Source organism: Neoarius graeffei, chromosome 20, assembly GCF_027579695.1.
Source record: "Neoarius graeffei isolate fNeoGra1 chromosome 20, fNeoGra1.pri, whole genome shotgun sequence".
Taxonomy (NCBI): domain Eukaryota; kingdom Metazoa; phylum Chordata; class Actinopteri; order Siluriformes; family Ariidae; genus Neoarius; species Neoarius graeffei.
Window position 1 is genome coordinate 7,269,111 of NC_083588.1, and position 22,580 is coordinate 7,291,690.

General features: G+C 44.1%; 1 pseudogene and 1 gene segment (V, D, J or C); both read right to left on the bottom strand.

Moving 5' to 3' along the window:
• Window positions 1-13,162: 13,162 nt before the first annotated feature.
• On the bottom strand, window positions 13,163-13,593 carry LOC132868320 (immunoglobulin heavy variable 3-30-3-like). The segment is given in 2 exon segments: window positions 13,163-13,467; window positions 13,551-13,593. Coding segments are annotated over 2 exon segments (348 nt in total).
• Window positions 13,594-21,878: 8,285 nt separating this feature from the next.
• Window positions 21,879-22,326, bottom strand: LOC132869390 (immunoglobulin heavy variable 3-74-like; annotated as a pseudogene).
• Between the last annotated feature and the right edge of the window lie 254 nt (window positions 22,327-22,580).

The window sequence follows — 22,580 nt, forward strand, 5'->3', positions numbered from 1 at the left end:
TAAATGATGATGTCATCCAAGTAAGCGGCCGCATAGGTGGCGTGGGGCCGGAGGATCCGGTCCATCAGCCGCTGAAACGTAGCGGGCACCCCAAACAGCCCAAACGGAAGTGTGACGAACTGGTGTAAGCCGAACGGTGTGGAAAAGGCCGTTTTTTCCTGGGATAATGGAGTCAAGGGGATCTGCCAATATCCCTTCGTCAAATCCAGTGTTGAGTAAAAACGAGCCGTGCCTAGTCGATCGAGCAGCTCATCAATACGAGGCATTGGGTACGCGTCGAATTTAGACACCGCATTGACTTTTCTATAGTCCACACAGAACCGGACCGAGCCGTCGGCCTTGGGAACCAAGACCACCAGGCTGCTCCAGTCACTGTGGGACTCCTCGACGATGCCCATTTCAAGCATGGCCTGAAGTTCTTCCCAAACCACCTTTTTTTTGTGTTCGGGTAATCTATAAGGACGGCTACGCACTACCACCCCCAGGGGCGTCTCTATGTGGTGTTCTATGAGGTTGGTGCGACCGGGCAGGGGCGAGAACACATCCGAAAACTCGGCCTGCAACTGGGCGACCTCCGTGAGTTGGGTCGGGGAGAGGTGGTCTCCACAGGGGACCGGAGAGGTGCGAGATGCCAATGACCCTTTTTGGACCTCCGGCCCCAGCTCCGCCTTCTCCGGAACTACCGACACCAACGCCACGGGGACCTCCTCGTTCCAGAGCTTCAGCAGATTGAGGTGGTAGATCTGTAGCGCCCCCTCCCTGTCAGTTCGCCTAACCTCATAGTCGACGTCCCCGACTCGCCGTGTGACCTCGAAGGGCCCTTGCCACTTGACGATTAATTTGGAGCTCGACGTGGGCAACAGGACGAGTACCTTATCTCCCGGAGTGAACTCTCTAAGGCGCGCGCCCTTGTTGTACAGGCGGGTTTGCCGTTCCTGGGCCTGCCGCAAATTCTCCTGAGTTAAGTGGGTGAGCGTGTGGAGTTTTGCGCGCAGATCCATAACGTATTGAATTTCATTTTTGCTCTGCGAAGGTCCCTCCTCCCAATTTTCCCGCAGTACATCTAAGATGCCGCGCGGCTTACGCCCATACAATAATTCAAACGGGGAGAACCCCGTGGAGGCTTGGGGGACCTCTCGCACTGCAAACAACAAGGGTTCGAGCCACTTATCCCAGTTACGTACGTCCTCACTTACGAATTTTTTGATAATATTCTTGAAGGTGCGGTTGAACCGTTCGACTAAACCGTCCGTCTGTGGGTGATACACGCTGGTGCGGATCGGCTTAATACCCAGTAGCCCATACAGTTCGGCCAGTGTTCGTGACATAAACGAGGTGCCTTGGTCAGTCAGAATCTCTTTCGGGATTCCGACCCGGGAGATGACGTGGAAGAGGGCCTCTGCAATACTACATGCGGAGATATTGCGGAGAGGCACCGCTTCCGGGTATCGCGTTGCATAGTCCACCAGAACCAATATAAAGCGGTACCCTCGTGTTGACCGATCTAATGGCCCGACGAGATCCATCCCAATTCTTTCAAACGGGGTCTCGATTAATGGTAGGGGGCGCAAGGGCGCTTTTGGAATGGCCGCTGGATTTACTAACTGGCATTCGCGGCATGCCGTACACCACTTACGGACATCACCGCGAATCCCCGGCCAATAGAATCGGGCCATTATCCGGGCGAGTGTTTTATCCTGCCCGAGGTGTCCCGCCATGGGATTAAAGTGAGCCGCCTGGAATAGCAATTCCCGGCGGCTCTTTGGAATTAACAACTGGGTGACACGCTCCTTTGTCTGAGTGTCCTGCGTCACTCGGTATAACCTATCCTTTAAAATGGAAAAATAGGAGAAGGTCGGGGTGGCGTTCGGCTGGAGCGTTTGACCATCGATTACTCTCACTTGGTCAAACGCGTGTCGCAGAGTTTTGTCTCGTGATTGTTCCAGGGGGAAATCCGCGAGGGATTCCCCAATAGAAAGAGGAGGGGCCGGGGGCTCCTCACTCTGTCGCGGAGATGACGTAGACGGCTCTGCGACCGCAGCTCCAGCCAAAACAACACCAGGACCCCCCCTGCTAACCGGCAGGACCCACTCTTTACTAGGTGTGCCATCAACCCCCGGAATCCCGGCCAATCAGTCCCCAAGATCAAAGAGTGGGTAAGGCGAGGATTAACCGCCGCCTTTACTATGGATTTGTCCCCTCTGAAATGTATGTGGACCGACACCAACGGGTAGCAGTGAACATCCCCGTGCACACACAACACCTTCACCCCTTGTGCTCCCCCCAATGCCTCGTCTTGCACCAGGCTTTGGCGGATCGAGGTCTGGTTGCAACCCGAATCCACCAACGCCTGATATGTCGCCCCTTGTACACTTACCGGTATGTGATATGCTCCGGCCTGATCGAGGGCAGCCTCTGGCGCATCGGGGATCCGCACCACCGCCCCCACCTCCATCGCGGCACACTGTTGCTGCAGGTGGCCCGGTTCCCCGCAGCGCCAGCAAACCGGCCCGGGCCTCCCCTCTGCAGCTGTGGTTTGAGGGTCACTCACCTGAGGGGGGGGAGAGACAGACACAGAAGGGAGAAATGGGAGGGCACCACGGGTGCGGCGGGCCGGCTGGGGTGGAGCCGGCCCCCGCCTCCGTGGTGGGGGGATGGGGCGAGGACGGGACACGGGAGGAGGGGGAAGAGAGAGAGAGAGAGGAGAGAGAAGATGATGACATCCGTTGTCCTTCCACCGGGACAGCCGCCAGATGATCCTCCGCCAGTCCTACGGCCTGATCCAGCGACGCCGGGCGGTGGCACTGGACCCACTCTGCGGTTCTGGCGGGTAGGCGGGCGATGAACTGTTCCAGCGCCACTTGGTCAATGATCCCCTCGGCATCGCGATCTTCGGCCCTCAGCCACTGCCAGCAGGCATCCCGGAGCTGCTGGCCGAACGCAAACGGGCTGCCGACTTCCTCCATTCGCAGCGCGCGGAAGCGCTGGCGCTGCTGCTCCGGCGTGCGCCCCACGCGCTGGAGGACAGCCCGGCGAAGGTCGGCGTAGGCCAGCCGGTGGTCGGCGGGGAGCTGTAGTGCGGCTAACTGCGCCTCTCCCGTCAGGAGAGCGGAGAGCTCTCCATCGGCCACCCCGAGGCTTCGGCGACCTGTTCGAACAACGCGATGAACGCCTCGGGGTCGTCCTGCGGGCCCATCTTAGTCAAGGTGATGGGAGATGGGCCCGCGGCTGGGGCGCTGGTGGGTCCCGCCGACGCGAGGAGGCGCCGGAACGCCTCTCGGTCTTCCTGTTGAGCCAGCACCAGGGCTTCGAAGCGGCGCTCCTGCTCCTTCCGGAGCGTGACGAGTGCCTGGTGCTGGCTCTGCTGAGCCGTGGCGAGGGCGTGGACCAAGTCCGCGAACGGGGAGGATTCCATGGGGCTGCAGGACAGGTGCTCCACCTTCCCGGGTTTCGGCACCACTGTGGCAGTTCTTTACGAGTGGGTGGAGCACAGAGGACGGCAGGACAGAGATCAGGTTGGTACAAAGGCTTTTATTGCCACACTTTTCAGTCTAACAATATTTTTCCTCAATTGTGGAGACAGACACACACACCAGCGTCTCGTCCGGTGATGAGTTCCCCTCTGCTCTCACTCTCCCTCCTTAAATAGCACGGTTTACTGGGGAGAACACACACAAAACATAGGTTAATCACACTCAGGTGAAGCGATTCTGCCACTTACCTTCCCCAACTCCGCCCTCCTGTCACAGACTGGCGCTTGACCACGCCCCCGCTGCCACAACATTTAAAAAAAGTTGAGACAGTAAATCACTGACCACTTGATAATGTTGTCATTCATTCTCGCAGCACTTCAGAGACGATTAGGGACTGAAGAGACCTAATGATGAAGCATTTCACATGTTATTTTCTTTAATTCTTACAGTAAAGAGGTCTTAAAGCATGCAACAGTACAGGGTCGTCGTCATCATTTTGAAAGTCGCAACACTTTCTCTATTGGGGACAGGCACCCTCTCTGTCCACAGCCATGCCTTTGTCCTGTGTGCAGAATGTGGTTTTGCATTGTCTTGTTGATATCTCCCTGGAAAATATGCCATCTTGAAGGCAGCATATGTTGCTCCAGTATCTCAGTTTGTTTTTTCTGCATTAATGCTGCCATCACATAAGTGTAAGTTACCTTTCTGAAGGGCATTGACACAACCCCATACCCTGAGACACCTTGGCGTTTGGACTTGTTGCTTGTAACAGTCTGGACGGTCCTTTTCGTCTTTGGTCTGGAGCATGCGGCGTCCATTTCTTCTGTAAAAGACCTGGAATACTGATTCATCTGACCACAGTACACATTTCCACTGTGTACTGTGTACACAGTGGAAATGTGTACTCCAGATGCCTCTGAGCTCAGAGGAGTCAATGTTGGTTCTGGACACGGTCAATATAAGGCTTCCTTTTTGCACAGGAAGGTTTTAACTGGCATTTGTGGATGTAACTGTATTGTAATGCTTGACAAAGGTTTGCCAAAGTTATCCCAAACCCATGTGGTGATATCCGCAATAGATGAATGATGGTTGTTGATGCAGTGCCGTCTGGGGGATCAAAGATCACGGTTGTTCAGATTAGGCATGTGCCCTTGCCATTTATGAACGAAAATTCCTCCAGATTCCTTGAATTGTTTCATGATCTCATGCACCATCGAAGGTGAAATATCCAAATCCCTTCCTATCTTTCTTTGAGGAACATTGTTTTTCAACAGTTCAATAATTTTCTCACACACTCTGACAAACTGGAGATCACCCCATCCCAACTTTTTGTGATAATGTGTTTCAGACCTGAAATGATGGAATGTATGTCTATTCACAAATAATGAAATGAAACAACCAATGCATTACATGAGCAGGTAAAACCTTTCATGTGGAGAATGGGTTTCATGAGGAACTTGCACAAGGCATTTCTTTGAAAAACAACTCTATGCAAGTGAAATATGAGGAGAATTTTCTGAACATTCCTCAGTGTGATCTTGCATTGTGCAGCATCACAGTGTCAGATTCACCAGTGTGATATCTTCATAAAGCACATTGTTGCCTGTGTCTATGGAGATGCTGAAGTAGGTTTTAGAGGAAGCAACAACCACCCCATATGATCCCGATCTGCTCCATGCCTTTTTCCTGGAGACTGTCTTATCCAGCCTGTGCCATTGCGCATTAGGTTATTGCTAGAAATCTGACAGGACAACCTCACTGAGGCTCTCGGAGACTTAACCTCAGCAGGAGATGAGATCAGACTTATGCAATGCACATCTGAAAAGAGAAGAGTGGCAAAGAAGTTATTCAACACACTTCACTTTAACTTAATCTGAAATATGGAGCTGTGGCAGCGGGGGCGTGGTCAAGCGCCGGTCTGTGACAGGAGGGCGGAGTCAGGGAAGGTAAGTGGCAGAATCACTACACCTGACGTCAATTAACCTGTTTGTGTGTGTCTTCCCAGTGATCGCGCCCTATTTAAAGAGGGAGAGCAGAGAGCAGAGGAGAGCACATCCCTGTACAAGATGCCAGTTGTGTGTGTGTGTCTAGTCGAAGTAAAAATTGTTAAACTGAAAAGTGTAGCAATAAATGCTATTGTTACATCCGATCTCTGTCCTGCCGTCCTCTGTGCTCCACCCACCAACACTGAGCCACTACAGGAGCATATAAAATGGTGAATAAAGTGTGGAGAGAAGTGTGCACTCACAGGGCTCAGAGTACACCAGAAGAAGAAGAGGCCACCTCATGATGCTCAGAAGAGAGCAGCTTTGTTGTACTTGCTGTGTGCTTTCAGGCTGCTTATACCTGTGTGAGGTGTGGAGATTTGCATGCAGTCTTGGTAATGCATTGCCAATTATGAAAGCAGTTGCCTTATGGAATTTTAGTGCAGGAAAGAAAAATATTTTACATTCTTTAAACCAATAAACAAAACTGATAGCTCACCATCTCCTGCAGAATATACAGGCACACGAACATGGCAAAATACATGTTTTGACATATTTGGGGTTCAGTTTCCTGCTGAGGGAATATTTACAGCTCATAAGGATGTGCTTGTGTCAGTTTTTGTACAGCTCTGCAGTCTGTTGTGTCAATGTGACTCTCGTGCACAGTAATAAACAGCCGTGTCTTCAGCTTTCAGACTCTTCACTTGGAGGTACAGCATGTTTTTACTGGTGTCTTTAGTGATGGAGAACTGGCCCTGCAGAGACTGAGCGAATACTGTGCCAGTGCCACTATCAATGCGCCCGATCCACTCCAGTCCTTGTCCTGGTTTCTGACGGATCCAGTGCAACCAGCTCAGCGAGAGTCCAGAAACAGTGCAAGACAGGGTGACCGACTCTCCAGGTTTCTTCACGACAGAAGCAGAGGAGGTCAAGGACTGTCCATAAGAATCTGTAAAGAAGTGAATTATGAATTAAAAGGTCATACTGCTGAAAGAAACATGAGAGAAAATATTTAATTTTCCTTGCATCATGTGAAAATCTCCAAAACGTACATGAAATTAGCATAAGTAAAATAAAGTACGCTAAAATCATTTTCAGACTTCGTCTCCACACAATTTTAAAGAGCAGGAGTGTTGTCAGAGAGCACACTGATAACCAGACGGACCACAAATATTGTGTTTATACACGACTCAATTTGAATAGGGAGTGTCCATGACCACTATGGATGCAATAAATCAGTCACAAGATGAGCATTAACTCACTGATGTTAACAGATTGGCTTCATGAAAGGGGTCTCGTGGTGTGCATTTCTTTTTATTTCATGAAAAAAATATATTTCACTCATTCGGTTTTGGATTGGGTAAAAAGTGACAAATGCATGTGTTACGGGTCCCGTGAACAGGGACCATGGCAACAAATAAATTACCTGTAAAAGCAGGTGAAAAGCAGAATAAGGAAGACAGGATGCGTCTCTGTTTTCCTCCAGAATGTGTCTGAGTCTGATTTATTTTCCACAAAATAAAAGCTTTGTAAACAAACATCAGTCTTTGCCATACAATTCAACCAATTCTTTGTGCACATCATGTACATTTAAATATTCCACATCTGTTAGACTCCTTCAGTTTCTCTAATCTTCACATTTCTCTTTACAGTTATAAAATAACCAAAATAAGTAAATACATTATATGTTTGTCTTTTTCAGTAATTTACTGGTAGAAATCACTATTCACAGTGCCTTATGAAAATCCAGCATGTTGGACGCATTGGCCCTTTAAGCGCGTCTCTCGGCTACACAGAATTGCTAATCGAATGCTTGTGCTACATCAGCTAATCAACTCAGTCACTTTTAAATATAACATGAATTATTCACATCTTAACAAAAAATACGTTAAAGGAAAGATACAAATAATAACCTGCCGTTTGTAAGTGTGTAAAGTGTACAGGCTCACGTTAGCAAGTGCTAAGCCAAGATGAGCTCGACCCGTAATGGCGGCCATGTGGGAAATTTCTCCCTTTACTGTTATGTTTCTCCGGCAATAACTTCGACGAACCATCTGAACCTCTCTTGTTTATGTTAGCGGTGGTAAAAAGCAGTAAAATAAAACAACTTTTTTTTTTAAGTTAACACACCACTTACTGACCTGTAAAAGCAGGTGAAAAGCAGAATAAGGAAGACAGGATGCGTCTCCATTTTCCTCCAGAATGTGTCTGAGGGAGCGGCGGGAGGTGGGGCTCCCTTACCGTACCCCCCGAACACCTGAATCAACAACAAATGTTCTGCCCCACTGCTTTTAAACTAAAATTACCGCTTTAACTGGTTCTTCACTTTTAAACTGAAACTGAAATTGAAACACATACATTAATGAAATTGTCCCATTAATTTGCATGTGACATGTGACTTGAAATTGGAGAAAATTGTGTTGCTTCAACAGAACTTCAAAACCATATGAAACAATGAGATACTTAACTTAATTTTCTAAAAAGGATGAGTGAAAATTGTCAGGATCAGTGAGGCCTGTTCCTCAGGAGACACAAAGTATAAATTTCATCTTCACAAAACTCAGAGGTAAAATGCTCGGTGTGGATAATATTTCAATGTTGCCCTCTAGAGGCCTTGCATGTGTTTGACTCTTTTGGTGAAGAAGAAGAAGAGTTCAAGTTTTTTTTTTTTTAAACTGCCCCCTGCCTCATTTTTTACAGACCTCCCACTGAGGTGTACAGCTGTGTGTCTTGCACAGTAATAAACAGCTGTGTCTTCTGGCACCAGGCTGCTAATATCCAAGTAAAGTGCATTGTTGCTCGTGTCTCTGGAGATGCTGAAGCGAGTTTTAAAGGAAGCTCCAGAGTCTATGCTTCCACCACTCCATATGATCCTCATCCACTCCAAGCCTTTTCCTGGAGGCTGTCTGATCCAGCCTGTGCCGTAGCTAGTGAGGGCATAGCCAGAAACCTGACAGGACAACTTCACTGAGGCTCCGGGAGGTTTAACCTCAGCAGAAGACGAGGTCAGACTGATGCCATGCACATCTGAGAAGAGGAGAGCAGGAATACATACAGAAATGATTAAATAGACTTCACTTCAACTCAGACTGAAATTTGGAGTGGCTGAAAAAGGTGAGTAAGTTGTGGATAGACGCGTTTACTCACAGGACAGAGGATATCAGAAGAAGAAGAGACCAGCTCATCGTTCTTCTGCTGTACTCGAACACACACAGAGGCTGCTGGACTTGCAGTGGATTTTTCTGTCTGAATTTTTTTTTTTTGGGCGGGGGGGGATTTGCATGCATTGTGTGTCTCATCTCATCTCATTATCTGTAGCCACTTTATCCTGTTCTACAGGGTTGCAGGCAAGCTGGAGCCTATTCCAGCTGACTACGTGCGAAAGGCGGGGTACACCCTGGACAAGTCGCCAGGTCATCACAGGGCTGACACATAGACACAGACAACCATTCACACTCACACCTACGGTCAATTTAGAGTCACCAGTTAACCTAACCTGCATGTCTTTGGACGGTGGGGGAAACCGGAGCACCCGGAGGAAACCCACTCGGACACGGGGAGAACATGCAAACTCCGCACAGAAAGGCCCTCGCCGGCCACGGGGCTCGAACCTGGACCTTCTTGCTGTGAGGCGATGGCGCTAACCACTACACCACCGTGCTGCCCTGCATTGTGTGTTCTGTATTTAATGGTTTTTATGGCAGGCTTTTGATAGAACAGCTTTTCTTCAGACATTTTCATTTATAAAACTGTATCAACTCAAATATCCCAGCTTCTTAAAAGGAACAAATGAACAAAATTGAAGAAACAGATTTGATCTCAATATATTTTCAGTCTTGTGTTTGAAGAAAAGAATCATTTAGCAAAAAGATTTGTTTCAGTTATCTTTAAGAATTAATAAATTAAATTAATTCTCGAAATTATTTTTTCCTGAATTAAACTACTTTTATTACTTCATGTGTTTTGTTTTTAATTGATTTTTGAGGAAATATTTCCTGCTCATGAGGACGTGCATGGATAAGTGTCTGGAGTCTGTTGTCAATGTGGTGATTATGCTGTTATCTGTTTGGTCCTCCACATGAACAGATGAAAAAAATGTGTGTAATTCTTGACATAGTAAAGTTTTCTTTGAGAAAATTTATTTCACATTCTTGGAAGGAGTCCCCATTGTCAGTAAAGATGTCAAGTCTACAGAATGGAAGGGTTTGTGCTTTCAGTAACATAAACTGCATCTTTGAAAGAGAGAGGGGAAGGGGAGGGAGCTGGGAAGGACCCAACTGTTGATATTTTGGATCACTATCTTGTGAGAGGATGAACAACCTGGCCACCAGCTGTCTCGCAGAAAGGCACAGGTTTTTGTCAAGAATTTACTTGTACTTGACAGCATCCATTCTCCCTTCAGTCCTTATTTATTGCCCAGTTCCCACTGAATAGAAAACACCCCCACAATGTTGCCACCACCCTACTTCACAGGAGACTTTTTTTTTCCAATGGTGGATTGTGTTTTTTTTTTTTCCAAATATAGCACTTGAATTTTAGTCCAGAAAGGCAAGTTTTGGTCTCATCTAACCAGAGCACCTTTTGCTACATAGCATCAGAATCTTTGAGGTGCGTCTCTGCATCATGCAAACAAAAGTGTGACACAATTTCAGGAAAAAAAAAAAAAACAGCTTCTTTCTTCACACCCTGCCAAACAGGCCAGCTTTGTGTAAAGCTTGTGAGATTGTTGGAACACATACAGACTGACCAGTCCCAGCCATAAAATCTTGGAACTCCTTTTAAGTTGCAATTGGTCTCTTGGTAGCTTCTTTGATCAATATCTTCCTGGCTCAATCATCCAGTTTGGATGTACAGCCTGATCTCAACAAGGTGTTGGTGGTGTCAGACACTTTCTACTTCTTAATGATGCTCTGAACCTGACTCAGAGGGATAGTTAAAGCCTTCAGTACCTTTTCCTCACTTTCTCTTGTCTTGTGCCTTCCTACAACTGTATCCCAGAGGTCTTTTGAAAGTACTTTCCCAACCATTGTGAATTCTTTGCAGGACCATGCACTACTAGCAGTTGAATATTCAAGAAAGAGCTGGTTTGATACTGAAATCCTCAAAACTAATTGATGTCAATTGGGGCAATTAGCCTGGCCTTTGATCTCCAAATTGACGGGTTGCACTGGAGCAAGTTCATAACAAAACACTCCAATGGGCTGATCAATGAACTACACCAGGAATTTCACTACTTCATTTTAAGTAAGTGTCCAGAAATGTTTTAAATTCTATTTTAACTTTGATTATGAGGGTTATAATGTGGACATACAGCTCAAAAAGTAAAACTGAATTTAGTTTAATTTCCAGGCTGTAATGTGACAAAAAGTAAAGATTTCTCCAGCATACAGTATGATGACTTTCTATAGCCACTGGATATACAGTAGTAGGATGAAGGTCTCAGGAAGAGCTCGGGTGTATTTTGTGCACTTTAGAAAATGTTTCAGTTGCTTTCTTTTCATGGTGTCTTATCTTTGTCTTTTTCTTTTCCTGGCCATGCTTTAAGTCAATCTAGTACCTTCTTTCTACCACTTTCTATCTGTTTTCTTTTGTTTCTTTTCCATTTCTTTATTCCGAGCCTCATTTTTTTTTCCAGTTTGCGCTTAGCTCATGGCAAAGCCCTGACATACCACACCAGTCTCCTCTCCACAAAGAGGTTACAAAGCACTGCCTCCAGTGTTGGCCTTCAGTAACCTTCCTGGCAGGTGCAGGCAGTCCAGGTTAATCAGCCTGGAGAATTCTGGGTAACCGAGTTCTCCAGCTTGGCTGCTCTCATTGTGCACCGCTGCACCCTCTGTTGGCTGCCGGCGGTGTAGCGCGACCTCTTCCAGTTACAGGAACATCATCAACTTCAGAGGTATATCAGCAGATAAAACATATGATGTCATTATTCATTGTACAAAACATTGTGATTTGTGGAACATTTCTTTTGTTCTGTTGTTGCCTGAGTCAGGGATGGAGTGGTGTTCAAGTGTCTTCAACTTGTCTGGACTTTATTTTCGGCTGTGATTTGCGAGACTGTTTTTCCTCCACTCATAAAGTCGTTACAATTTTTGTTTGTATCTGTCTGTGATCTTTGACTTATTTCTGTTTTTCAAGGTATCAGCAAATCTTATTGAAACCACCGCAACCCTGATCAGGCAGGTACTGAAGATGATTGAATGACCACTCATGCCTGTGCAAAAGGAAGATACCTCCTACTTGGGAAACTTGTTTGTTGGGATCAGTCTTGATGCCACACACCCTGTGAACATTACTGGCAAGATTTTTTTTAAAATAAAACTTCCTCCCATCTCTGTATTTGTATCTGTTTTGAATCACGTAAACGTTTTGTTCCAAAGAATGTATTCTTATTCGGACAGGAAATTTTTTTTCCTTGATATTTTCCCTGTAATTGAACCCTCAGGGCAGTTGTTAATTTCTGATGGTAAGTTTTAACCAGTGTAGATTTTTGGATGATACAGCCATGAGAAAATGTCGACTACTGTTATTATAGTTTTGTTCAAGTTTCTAAAATTTCAGTTCCGGTTCTTTCCCCAAAAGGTTTTGTGGTGTCCATGCGCAGACAATTGGAAAGTAATGGATCATGACACGTTCCTCATTCTGAAAAGAATGAATGCCACCTAGAATGATGCCATCATCAGGCATTTTGCATCTTGAAAAGGTGTTTTTTTTGTTTGTTTTGTTTTTTAAGTTGTGGACCTCAGTTTCAAAGACAAAGGCCCTACATCATTCTTTATGGGAGTTGGGGGCTTTCTTGGAAAGAGTTGAACCTCAACTTCAATGGTTGTGGGTTCAAATCTGTCTGGAAGAGTGAATGAAAATAAACAGTCATTTTTGAGCCTGGCTTTTGACCCAAAAAGGACAAAAAAAAAAGCCGTGAAGATGATAACTAAAACGCAAAAGTCCAATGAGCAACTTTATAACCTGTCCTATATGGTTTGTCAGTTCAGTTTTGTGGTTGTTTTTAATAATCGGTGAACATGCAAGTGACCTTCAAAGTTCTTGTGATTTAGTAATTTCCTTCACTTTAGATATGGTTGTTAATTATTAATGAACATATTTTATAGAATGAATCAATGTTTTTAGTCACTGTCTATATCAGTGTTTATAATCTACATGTTGAATTTGTCTGAATTGATATGTTGAGTGTGTTACTGTTGTTATTTAGACGATACCTCTGCTCCTAATTCTGAGATAATACTTGTGTATTTTTTTCATAAAAAAAAAAAAAAAATCAATTTTCATGAGTTTCACCTCAGGAGAAGTGAGATACTGCCCTCTATAGGGGCAGAAACATTTCCACATTTATTTTTATTTGAAATGAAGAAATGAAAAAGGTTTACAAATAAGTAATCTTGAAAGAATATACTTTTAATGCAATTCTTTGATCAAAACTGCGATTTGTGTGTTTGAAGTGAAACAAATTATTCAAACTTCATTCCAGTCAAATTTATTTAAAATATGGGGAGGAGATTCATCTGATGGAGAATGTGTGGCTTTTAACGGAACAGAAAACTTTTTTCTCAAATAATTTTCAATCAAATATTAAAGATCAGTGAAACAGGATTGATACGTTTTGTATCTTGTGGACATTCTGTTATCCTGTACACTGTATGAGGTGTTTTTGTACAGGGATGTTGTTGATTTATCTCACTGTGGTCTTCAAGCGCAGTAACACACAGCTGTGTCTTCAGTCTGCATGTTCTGCCCTGTTAATGTTACTGTGCTGCTGGACGTGTCTCTGGAAACCTGAAATCTGCTTTTCAGTTTCTCACTGTAGGCAGTGCCCCCATCATAACCTACCCATCTGATCCACTCCAGAGTTTTTCCTGCAGGTTGTCGGATCCAGTGTGTAGCGTAGCTGCTATCAGTTAATGAATATCCAGACACTTTACAGGTCAGAGTCAGTGACTGACCAGGGGTTAATACTGTGGATCCGGTCTGGATCAGCTCAACACAGTGAACACCTGGGAAAGAAAAGTTATTTTAATGTTGGAAAAAGAAAAAGCTCAAAGGAAGAAAAACTGCATTAAATATTAAAAACACTTACAGTGTATGGCTGTCAGCAGCAGCAAGAGGGACGTAGAGATCATGGTGTGTGTTGAAGCAGAAGAAGCTTCTGCTTCACTGCTTAAAGTGCATATCCTGGACCAATTTTTTTTTTTTTTTATATATGAAAGAATGTCCCTTTACACACTCATCCAGAAGGGTAATTTTGCACAAGGCCATCTGTCTACAGCAGAAAAAAAATAAAATAAAACGCGTCTGGAAAAATCCAAAGGGAGTCTGGAGCCAGATTTGTGACGTCACCTGCAGAAGCACTAGCAGGCTGCGAGAGCTTGTATGGTTTCAGTGCACAGCCTGTGTAGATCAAGTTTAGCAGCTAGCGATTTTGCACTGAAATATGCAATTGTCACCTGAGCACGATGTGGGAAACGATGAGTACTAATCCCATCAAGATTGGTGTTGCTACACCCTCCTATGATACATCTGTTAACCATTTTAATAATTACGTGATAAGGTTGAAGAAATTTGCAGAAAACCACCAGGTCGTTTTCTCATAAACAAACCAATGCTGATGTAAGATTCAGAGGGAGGCGTCCCGTACGTAACGTCACAAAAATCAATGTTTCCCGGGAAATCCAAATGCCACGTTTTTTCAGAGGCGGACCAATTCGCCTCAAATGGCTTGATTTCAACTGAATTTTTCTGGTATTGCACAAGGTAAAAAAATTGCACAAAATGAAAAATGTGACAGTTATTTGACCAAAGTTTAATATAAAATAGGAGAATTACATTGATCTTGCTCCTAAATTTCCCCATGATACACACTTTAAATACATAACAGGGAAGGCCATTTGCATGGAGACACTCCTTATCTTCAGGGAAATTTGATGAATTCTTCGACATGAGAAAACCTCCCCATCTTTCAAGCATCTCTAATCTGTGAGTTTAAATGTAGAATAATTGAAAACACTGTCATGTCTGTTTGTAGATCGATCTGTCAGTCCTGTTTGTGTTTATATTTTAACAAATAAGAAGCTGAAGGCAGTTGTTCATGAGTGAGTTTATCAGGTGTTTTCAAGTGAATTTATTCAAAGAAGATTGATTGATTGATTGATTGATTGATTACTTTATTCTGAACAATAAAGAAAAAAGATATAAAAAATAAAAAAAAATTAAATAAAAAATGCAATAATCAAAACATCGTCATAAACAAACAGAATAGAGTAGCCACAAGGCAGTAACATAATAATGTTCAGAAAGGATTAGGAAGAAGTAATAACTTATCCAATCCTAACCCTCTAATCAGTTCCAGGGCTGGTTCGGGGCCAGGGCCGGTGCTGGTTCACAACTCGTTCAACTTGCGAGCCAGCTGAGAACCAGTTTGCTTTTCCATAGCTCGCGGTGCTAAGGGAAGCCACGTCATTACGTCGCTGTATACGTCAGTTATGTCGCTGTATATGTCAGTTACATCGCTATGTTTGCATAAACCTTGGCGTGAATATCGAAGCAAAAACAACACGGAAGAAGCAGCAGCAACAACAACAATAATAATAATGGATGACTTCGTGATTGTACAGCTTCTCGTCACTTAAAAATGGCGATCTTTCGCGGTCTTGTTATTGTTGTTGGTCTTAACAACTCCGCCCCCCCATTGACGTAAGTGGTTCTTTCCTCTGGCCCAGCAGAGAGTTGGTGCTAGCTTGGAACCATTTTTTCTGGCCCAAAGCCAGTTCTTTGTCAGTGGAAACAGAAAACCCTGTTCCAAACTAAGCACTGGCCCCGAACCAGCCCTGGAACTGCTTTGGTGGAAAAGGGGCATGTGTCTTCACTTTCTGTCCTTATTGAGTTTTAATTTGTCCAACCTGTGCTGTGGATTTTCCTCCATCCTGAGATCAGATGAATTGATGAGACCATACGAGTAACCTCACTTTATTATCAATCTCTCAAGTGAAGAACAGACTCTTATGCCCCTTTTCCACCAAAGCAGTTGCAGGGCTGGTTCGGGGCCAGTGCTTAGTTTGGAACAGGGTTTTCTGTTTCCACTGACAAAGAACTGGCTCTGGGGCCAGAAAAAAAACAGTTCCAGGCTAGCACCAACTCTCTGCTGGGCCAGAGGAAAGAACCGCTTACGTCAGCGGGGGGACGGAGTTGTTAAGACCAACAACAATAACAAGACCGCGAAAGATCGCCATTTTTAAGCGATGAGAAGCAGCAGCTGTACAAACGCGCAGTCATCCATTATTATTATTATTATTGTTGTTGTTGTTGCTGCTGCTGCTTCCGTGTTGTTTTTGCTTCGATATTCGCGCCAAGGTTTATGCAAACGTAGCGACGTAACTGATGTATACAACGACGTAACTGACGTATACAGCGACGTAATGACGTGGCTTCCCTTAGCACCGCGAGCTATGGAAAAGCAAACTGGTTCTCAGCTGGCTCGCAAGTTGAACAAGTTGTGAACCAGCACCGGCCCCGAACCAGCCCTGGAACTGATTTGGTGGAAAAGGGGTATTAGTGTCTTCAGAACAGTCTTTGTCTCAGAGCTCTTTCTCCTGTTTCTACTGAGAAGCTGAAGTGGAACCAGTTCACACATGTCTTACTTGTTAGTCAGCATGATAAAACAGGGTCAGCAGTGTTTTGTCAATGTGAAATAATGACAGTTTCCTGAGGCAAAACAGACACTGGTTCCCCTTTTTATATACAGCTTCACAGTTTGCCTCAAAAGTCAGTTTACTATCGATGACTGTGCCAAGATACTTATATGTTTCAACACATTCTACTGTCTGACCCTTTATAAAAGTGAGTTCCTGTGCCTGGGGGAGTTTCCTGAAATCAGTTAACATGTCTTTGGTTTTTAATATGTTGATCTGCAAAAAGGATTTGTCACACCACTGAACAAAGTCCTGAATGACTTGAGCATGGCAGGTTTCATTGTCCTTCAGCAGACTGACAATGACGGAGTCATCTGCATACTTTAAAATGAATCTGCCCTCCCTGCTGCTACGACACATGTTTGGGTAAAGGATGAACAGGAGAGGTGACAGAACGCATCCTTGTGGGGAGCCAGTGGAGGAACAGACCTGATCAGACAGAGTGCCGTTCACTCTCACTCTCTGTGTTCTGTTTGTTAAGAAATCTAAAATCTAGCCCACAAGATCAAAACTTAGATTAAATTGTTCTAAAAGCCTCTCTGTTAAAATGTGGGGTTGAATGGTTTTAAAAGCAGATGAAAATCAATGAATAAAAGCCTTGCATGTGTTCCCTTTCCCTCAAGATGTTGAAGAAGCAGGTTCATTAAAGTGACTGTGGCATCCTCAACTCCTCCAAGTGGTCGATAAGCAAACTGCAGAGGATCCAGGTCATTCTCTTCTTTATGATTTCAGACCTCACCAATTTTTCAAAGATTTTCATCACAATGGATGTCAGTGCAATGGGTCTAAAATCATTCAGGGTTTTTGGACCTTTTATCTGGGGAATAGGGACAACTACAGCCTCCTTCCAACATTTTGGGACAAGCTGAGTCTGTAAGGATTTATTAAAAATATAATAAAATATTGGGCACAGTTGTTTGGCACACGATTTGAGCAGTCGACCACAGATGTTATCAGGTCCCTGGCTCTTATTTGTCTTTATGGAAGAGAAAACCTTCACAATATCTATGTGTTCAATCTTAAAATTATGGTTGTCTTCAAGTTTATGACTCACTTCCTGCATCTCTTTGCTAAAATCAAAAACATCAAATCGAGAATAAAAACAATGAAGAGCATTTGCTAGATCAGAGTCTGAGTCAAAACCCTCTAAAGTGACAGTGCTTCTATTTTTGGGGTTACTTATGCCTGCTATGGCTTTCATACTTGACCAGGCAGAGCCACGATTATTTGCAGCCATTTTGTTTTTCAGTTTAATTTTATAGTCCTGTTTTGCTTTTAAAATGTTAATTTTTGGCTCTTTAGTGGCTGTGTGCAAAGCAGGGACAGAACCAGACTTGAAAGCACATCTCTTAGTCTGTAAACTGGATTTCACAGATTTTGTAACCCAGGGCTTGTTATTGGGGAAAATTCTGACCTTCTTGCATGGTATGACCATGTCTCTGCAGAAGGCCACATAGGAGCATGTTACATCTGCTAGTTCATCTAAATCCCCATCACATGCCTCTTTCAAAATATTCCAGTCTGTGCAGTCAAAACAGTCCTGCAAGCACTGCACGGACTCCTCTGTCCAGTTTTTAATGTCCTTTGTTTGGCCTTTTTCCCTCTTTAGTACAGTTCTGTATGTGGGTAGAAGGTGGACACAGTTGTGATCTCCATTTCCCAGGGGAGGTAAAGGAAAAGATATATGCCTCCTTCACTGACCCATAACAGAGGTCGAGAGTCTCATCCCGCCTAGTGGGACATGTTACATATTGAGTAAAGTTAGGAACTGTCTTTTTAAGGGAAACGTGGTTAAAATCACCCAATACAAAATTCGGGGCATCAGGTGAGATAGACTGAAGCTTCTGCACAACATCATAAATAGTTTTACAGGCAGAAGACGCATTGGCTTTTGGGTGAATATACACAACGGTGATAAAAAGCTGGGGAAAATCACGGGGCAGGTAAAAGGGGCACAGAGATACTGATAAAAGTTCCACATCAGGAGTGCAGATGCGCTCTCTCAAAGTCACAGAAGTGCAGTATCTCAGGTTAGTGTAGAGGCAGACCCCTCCTCCCTGTGTTTTCCCCGTCACCTTAATGTCACGATCTAGAAGGTGCGGTGCTCCAAAGCCACCGACTGACAGCTCACCGTCCTGGTCATGCTCAGTTAGCCAGGTCTCTATGAATTCCCTCACGCAGCAGTCTTTAAAATCCTTCTGGAAGCAGACATTTCCCTGAAGTTCATCCACTTTGTTCCTGAGGGACTGAACATTCGCCAGGATCATCGAGGGCAGTGGGGTCCGGTTGAGCTGCAGTTTCCTCAGCCGTAGCCGGACACCCTCTCGCTTCCCTCTCTCCCGCCTTCCATTCTCCTGTGCTCTGCTGGAGGATTTATTCTCGTGTCTTCGTCTCAAAATGCGGTCTGGAACCTGTAGCGTGACACTTGGCATGCCAGCCGGCCTCACACAGTTCAGTTTCAGCAGCTCATTCCTGCTGTACTGCCTCCTGGCTTCGTTTGCACAACTGACATACAGCATGAACAGGAGAAGGAGTAAAACAAAACAGCTCAGGGCATAACGGATCCATATCAAGTCAATAAAACACAGCACACACTTAAAATCTCAATAAAGAAACTTATACATACTTAAAACCAGACAAAACAAGATAAAACAAGAACGAACATGACGCTGACACAAGAATGCCAACTCTCACTGCCGGTCACAGCGTGCGCATGAGTAAAGTATATAGCTTGAATGATAGCAGCTATTGTACAAACTGGATCCGACATGCTCCAGGGAAAAAGATGCAGTGGACTTGTAGCAGTGGAAGCACAGGGTGCACAAATTATTATCAATGCTTGAGGATATTGTGATCATGATCGTGGAAAAATTCTCCTTCTCTTCAAAGTCATGACAAAATGCTCTTACACTTTCTCACACATGATACACAAACTCTGATTTGTTGAGGTGATTATTGTTCCCAAATGAGACTACAGTGTAACAAGTGCTTGTCAGTGATGTGATTATAATAGTGTGTATAATGTGCAGCAGTGTTAGCGATGCAGCACTGTGGTTTCAAATCTACACTACAAACTGAAAAGAAAAAGGTGTGTGTGGCTCCTCTCTGTGCTGTAGCTGGAGGTCTCAAAGTGGGTGTAGAAAGTGTTGAGGTCATCTGGCAGGCTGTCTGTGGAGCTGATGGTGCTGGTGGTGGTCCTGAAGTCTGTGAAGTGCTGCAGTCCATGCCACATCCGCCCGGGGTCAGCAGTAGAATAGAAGTTGTCCAGCTTCTCTCTGTACTGCCTCTTGGCCGCTGTAATGGCTTTCCTCAGTCCATACTTTGCCACTTTGTACTCCATTTCATTGCCTGATCTAAATGCAAGAGATAGAGCATGCAGAATGCATCATACCTGACTGTTTACCCAGGGCTTTTGGTTGGGGAACTTCCTGATCTGTATGGTGGGCATGATGTTGCAGACCCTCACATTTTTAGAACAGCAGCTCTGACAGTAGTTTTGGCGACAAGGTTGACAGAACAGTGCTTGTTCTAATATGTTTTCATTTCTAAATAATTTACACAGACACATATTATGGATGCGCCACATAAATTTATTTAAAACATGGGGAGGAGATTCATCTGATGGAGAATGTTTGGCTTTTAATGGAACAGAAGCCTCTTTATCATATACTATAATTTTCAATCAAATATTCAAGAATCAGTGATATAGGCAATAAGGATTAAATACTGAATTTAGAATTATAATTATTATCAGTGCTTGAGGATATTGTGATCATGATTATGGAAAAATTCTACTTCTCTTCAAAGTCATGACAAAATGCTCTCACACTTTTTCACACATGATACATAAACTCTGATTGGTTGAGGTAATTATTGTTCCTGAATAATACGACAGTATAACAAGTTCTTGTTAGTGATGTGATTATAATAGTGTGCAGAATGTGAAGCAATAATGGAGATGTTACACAGTGGTTTACAATCTATGCTACAAACTACTTAAAAAATAATTAACATGGAACTTTGTTGTAATTTGTGGGATTATTTATTTTTTAGTTTGACTCGGATCTACAAGACATTTTCAAAAGAAGAAGAAGAAGAAGCCTTTGTCACATGCACATTCAAGCACGGTGAAATTCATCCTCTGCATTTAACCCATCTAAAGCAGTGAACACACGTGGACACACACCCACAGCAGTGGGCAGCCATAGTACAACTGCCCGGGGAGCAGTTCGGGGTTAGGTACCTTGCTCAAGGGCACTTCAGCCCAAGGCAATCCCATGAAGACATTCTGTTATACTGGACAATGTATGAGGTGTTTTTGTACAGGGATGTTGCTGATTTGTCTCACTGTGGAGAGCGAGCGCAATAATACACAGCTGTGTCTTCAGTCTGCAGATTCTGTCCTCGAATTGTGATTGTGTTAGTAGCAGTGTCTCTGGAGATGCTGAACTTTATTTTTTAGTTTCTCATTGGAATATACCGTAGACTCCCACCACTATAGATGTGTGCAATCCACTCCAGACTTTTCCCTGCAGGTTGTCGTATCCAAGATGTACCTTCGCTCGTAACTGAATATGAAACCGTGCAGTGGATAGAGAGACTCTGGCCTGGCTGGACTGTCATGGAAGCAGGCTGAGTCAGTTCTTCACCATGCACATCTGTGGAGGAAAACACATGGTGATTTCTCACACAATATACACTGCACATTTATTGTGATTGTCGTATATGAATGAATCTGATAAAGCACTCACAGGAAGCAGCTGCCAGCAGGAGCAGTAGAGATGGAGAGAACATGGTGTGTGTTGTTTGTACTGGGGTCTTCTCTGTTCTCCAAAGTTTAACAGAGACCATCACACCACATAAATAGAGCGATATCCAGCCCTGACACTTGTATTTGCTTATCTGCTGATGATGGGAGGAGAACGGATTTAAAATTTATTTAAATCATGAGGAGGAGATTCATCTTATGGAGAATGTGTGGCTTTTGAATGGAACAAATCTTTTCCCTGACAGAAAGCTCTTTAAAACTTCCATTATTTATAAATCAATAATAGAGGGAATTAAACATTTAGAGAAACTCACAACAAGAATTAGAGACTAAATTTCAGGCAATAATTATAATCTGTGCTTGAGGACATAAATCCGCTCCTGCCCACTTCTGCATTTATTTTTCTTTGCAATATTTTCTCACAAACTCTGTTGGTTCTTTTCCCCACAATATAAACACATTAGTTCTTTAAACCACAGTGATGTGAACAAGGATGAAGCAGAAAACGTGTCACACAGCATCACATGGGCTCCCAATACATTGCCATGTTCATGTTTATGGTCTTTTGTTACTCCCACAAGCTTCATATCTGACCACATGCTCCTGCGACTTTATTGGAGCTGATTCCCCTTCTGATGCACTCCTCAAGTTGGACTTTTCTAACAACTATTTTTTTTTCAGAATGAAACATAATTCCAGCCACATTGTTGGACATCAGTCCTCTCTCAGTCCTTTTAATCTCTCAGTCATTTTAACCTCAAAATGTTGGGCAGATGTTGTCAAAGTAGAGAAAGAGCACCTCTCAGAGGAGTTGAAGCAAAAGGAAAAGCAGAATGTTCATGAAGATGTTCATAATAAATGACTCTGGGGTTCAGTTTCCTGCTGAGGGAATATTTACAGCTCATGAGTATGTGCTTGTGTCAGTTTTTGTACAGCTCTGGAGTCTGTTGTGTCAGTGTGAGTCTCGTGCACAGTAATAAACAGCCGTGTCTTCAGCTTTCAGACTCTTCACTTTGAGGTACAGCATGTTTTTATTGGTGTCTTTAGTGATGGAGAACTGGCCCTGCAGAGACTGAGCGAATACAGTGCCAGTATCAATCCTCCCGATCCACTCCACTCCAGTCCTTGTCCTGGTTTCTGACGGATCCAGTTCATCCAGTGGCTGTCCATTGAGAATCCGGAGACAGTACAGGACAGAGTGACTGATTCTCCAGGTCTCTTCACCACAGAAGCAGAGGAGGTCAGGGACTGTCCATAAGAATCTGGAAGAGAAGAGTATAACTGGGTAATGTTATAATGTCTATCAGGATAAAATGGCTCTTTTTCCTTCCAATAATCTCATGAAAACTGTGAAACTTACATTAAATGAGTCCAAATAAAATACACTGTCCGAAAATCATCCTTCTCTGAGTTCTGCTTCAGCCAGATTTAAAGTGTATGGCAGTGTTATCTATCACACAGCTCACTGGAAACTAGGAGAGCCAAGAACATGCTGTTTATACCCGACTCTATTTGAATAGGGAGTGTCCATGAGCACTATGGATGGATTAAACCCACAACCACAGGCTGCTCAGTGTAGAGATGAGTGGATGATGAGAAAGTTCTCTGTGGAACCCAATAACAGAATGTTTCACTGTTGGAAATAGTTCCAAGT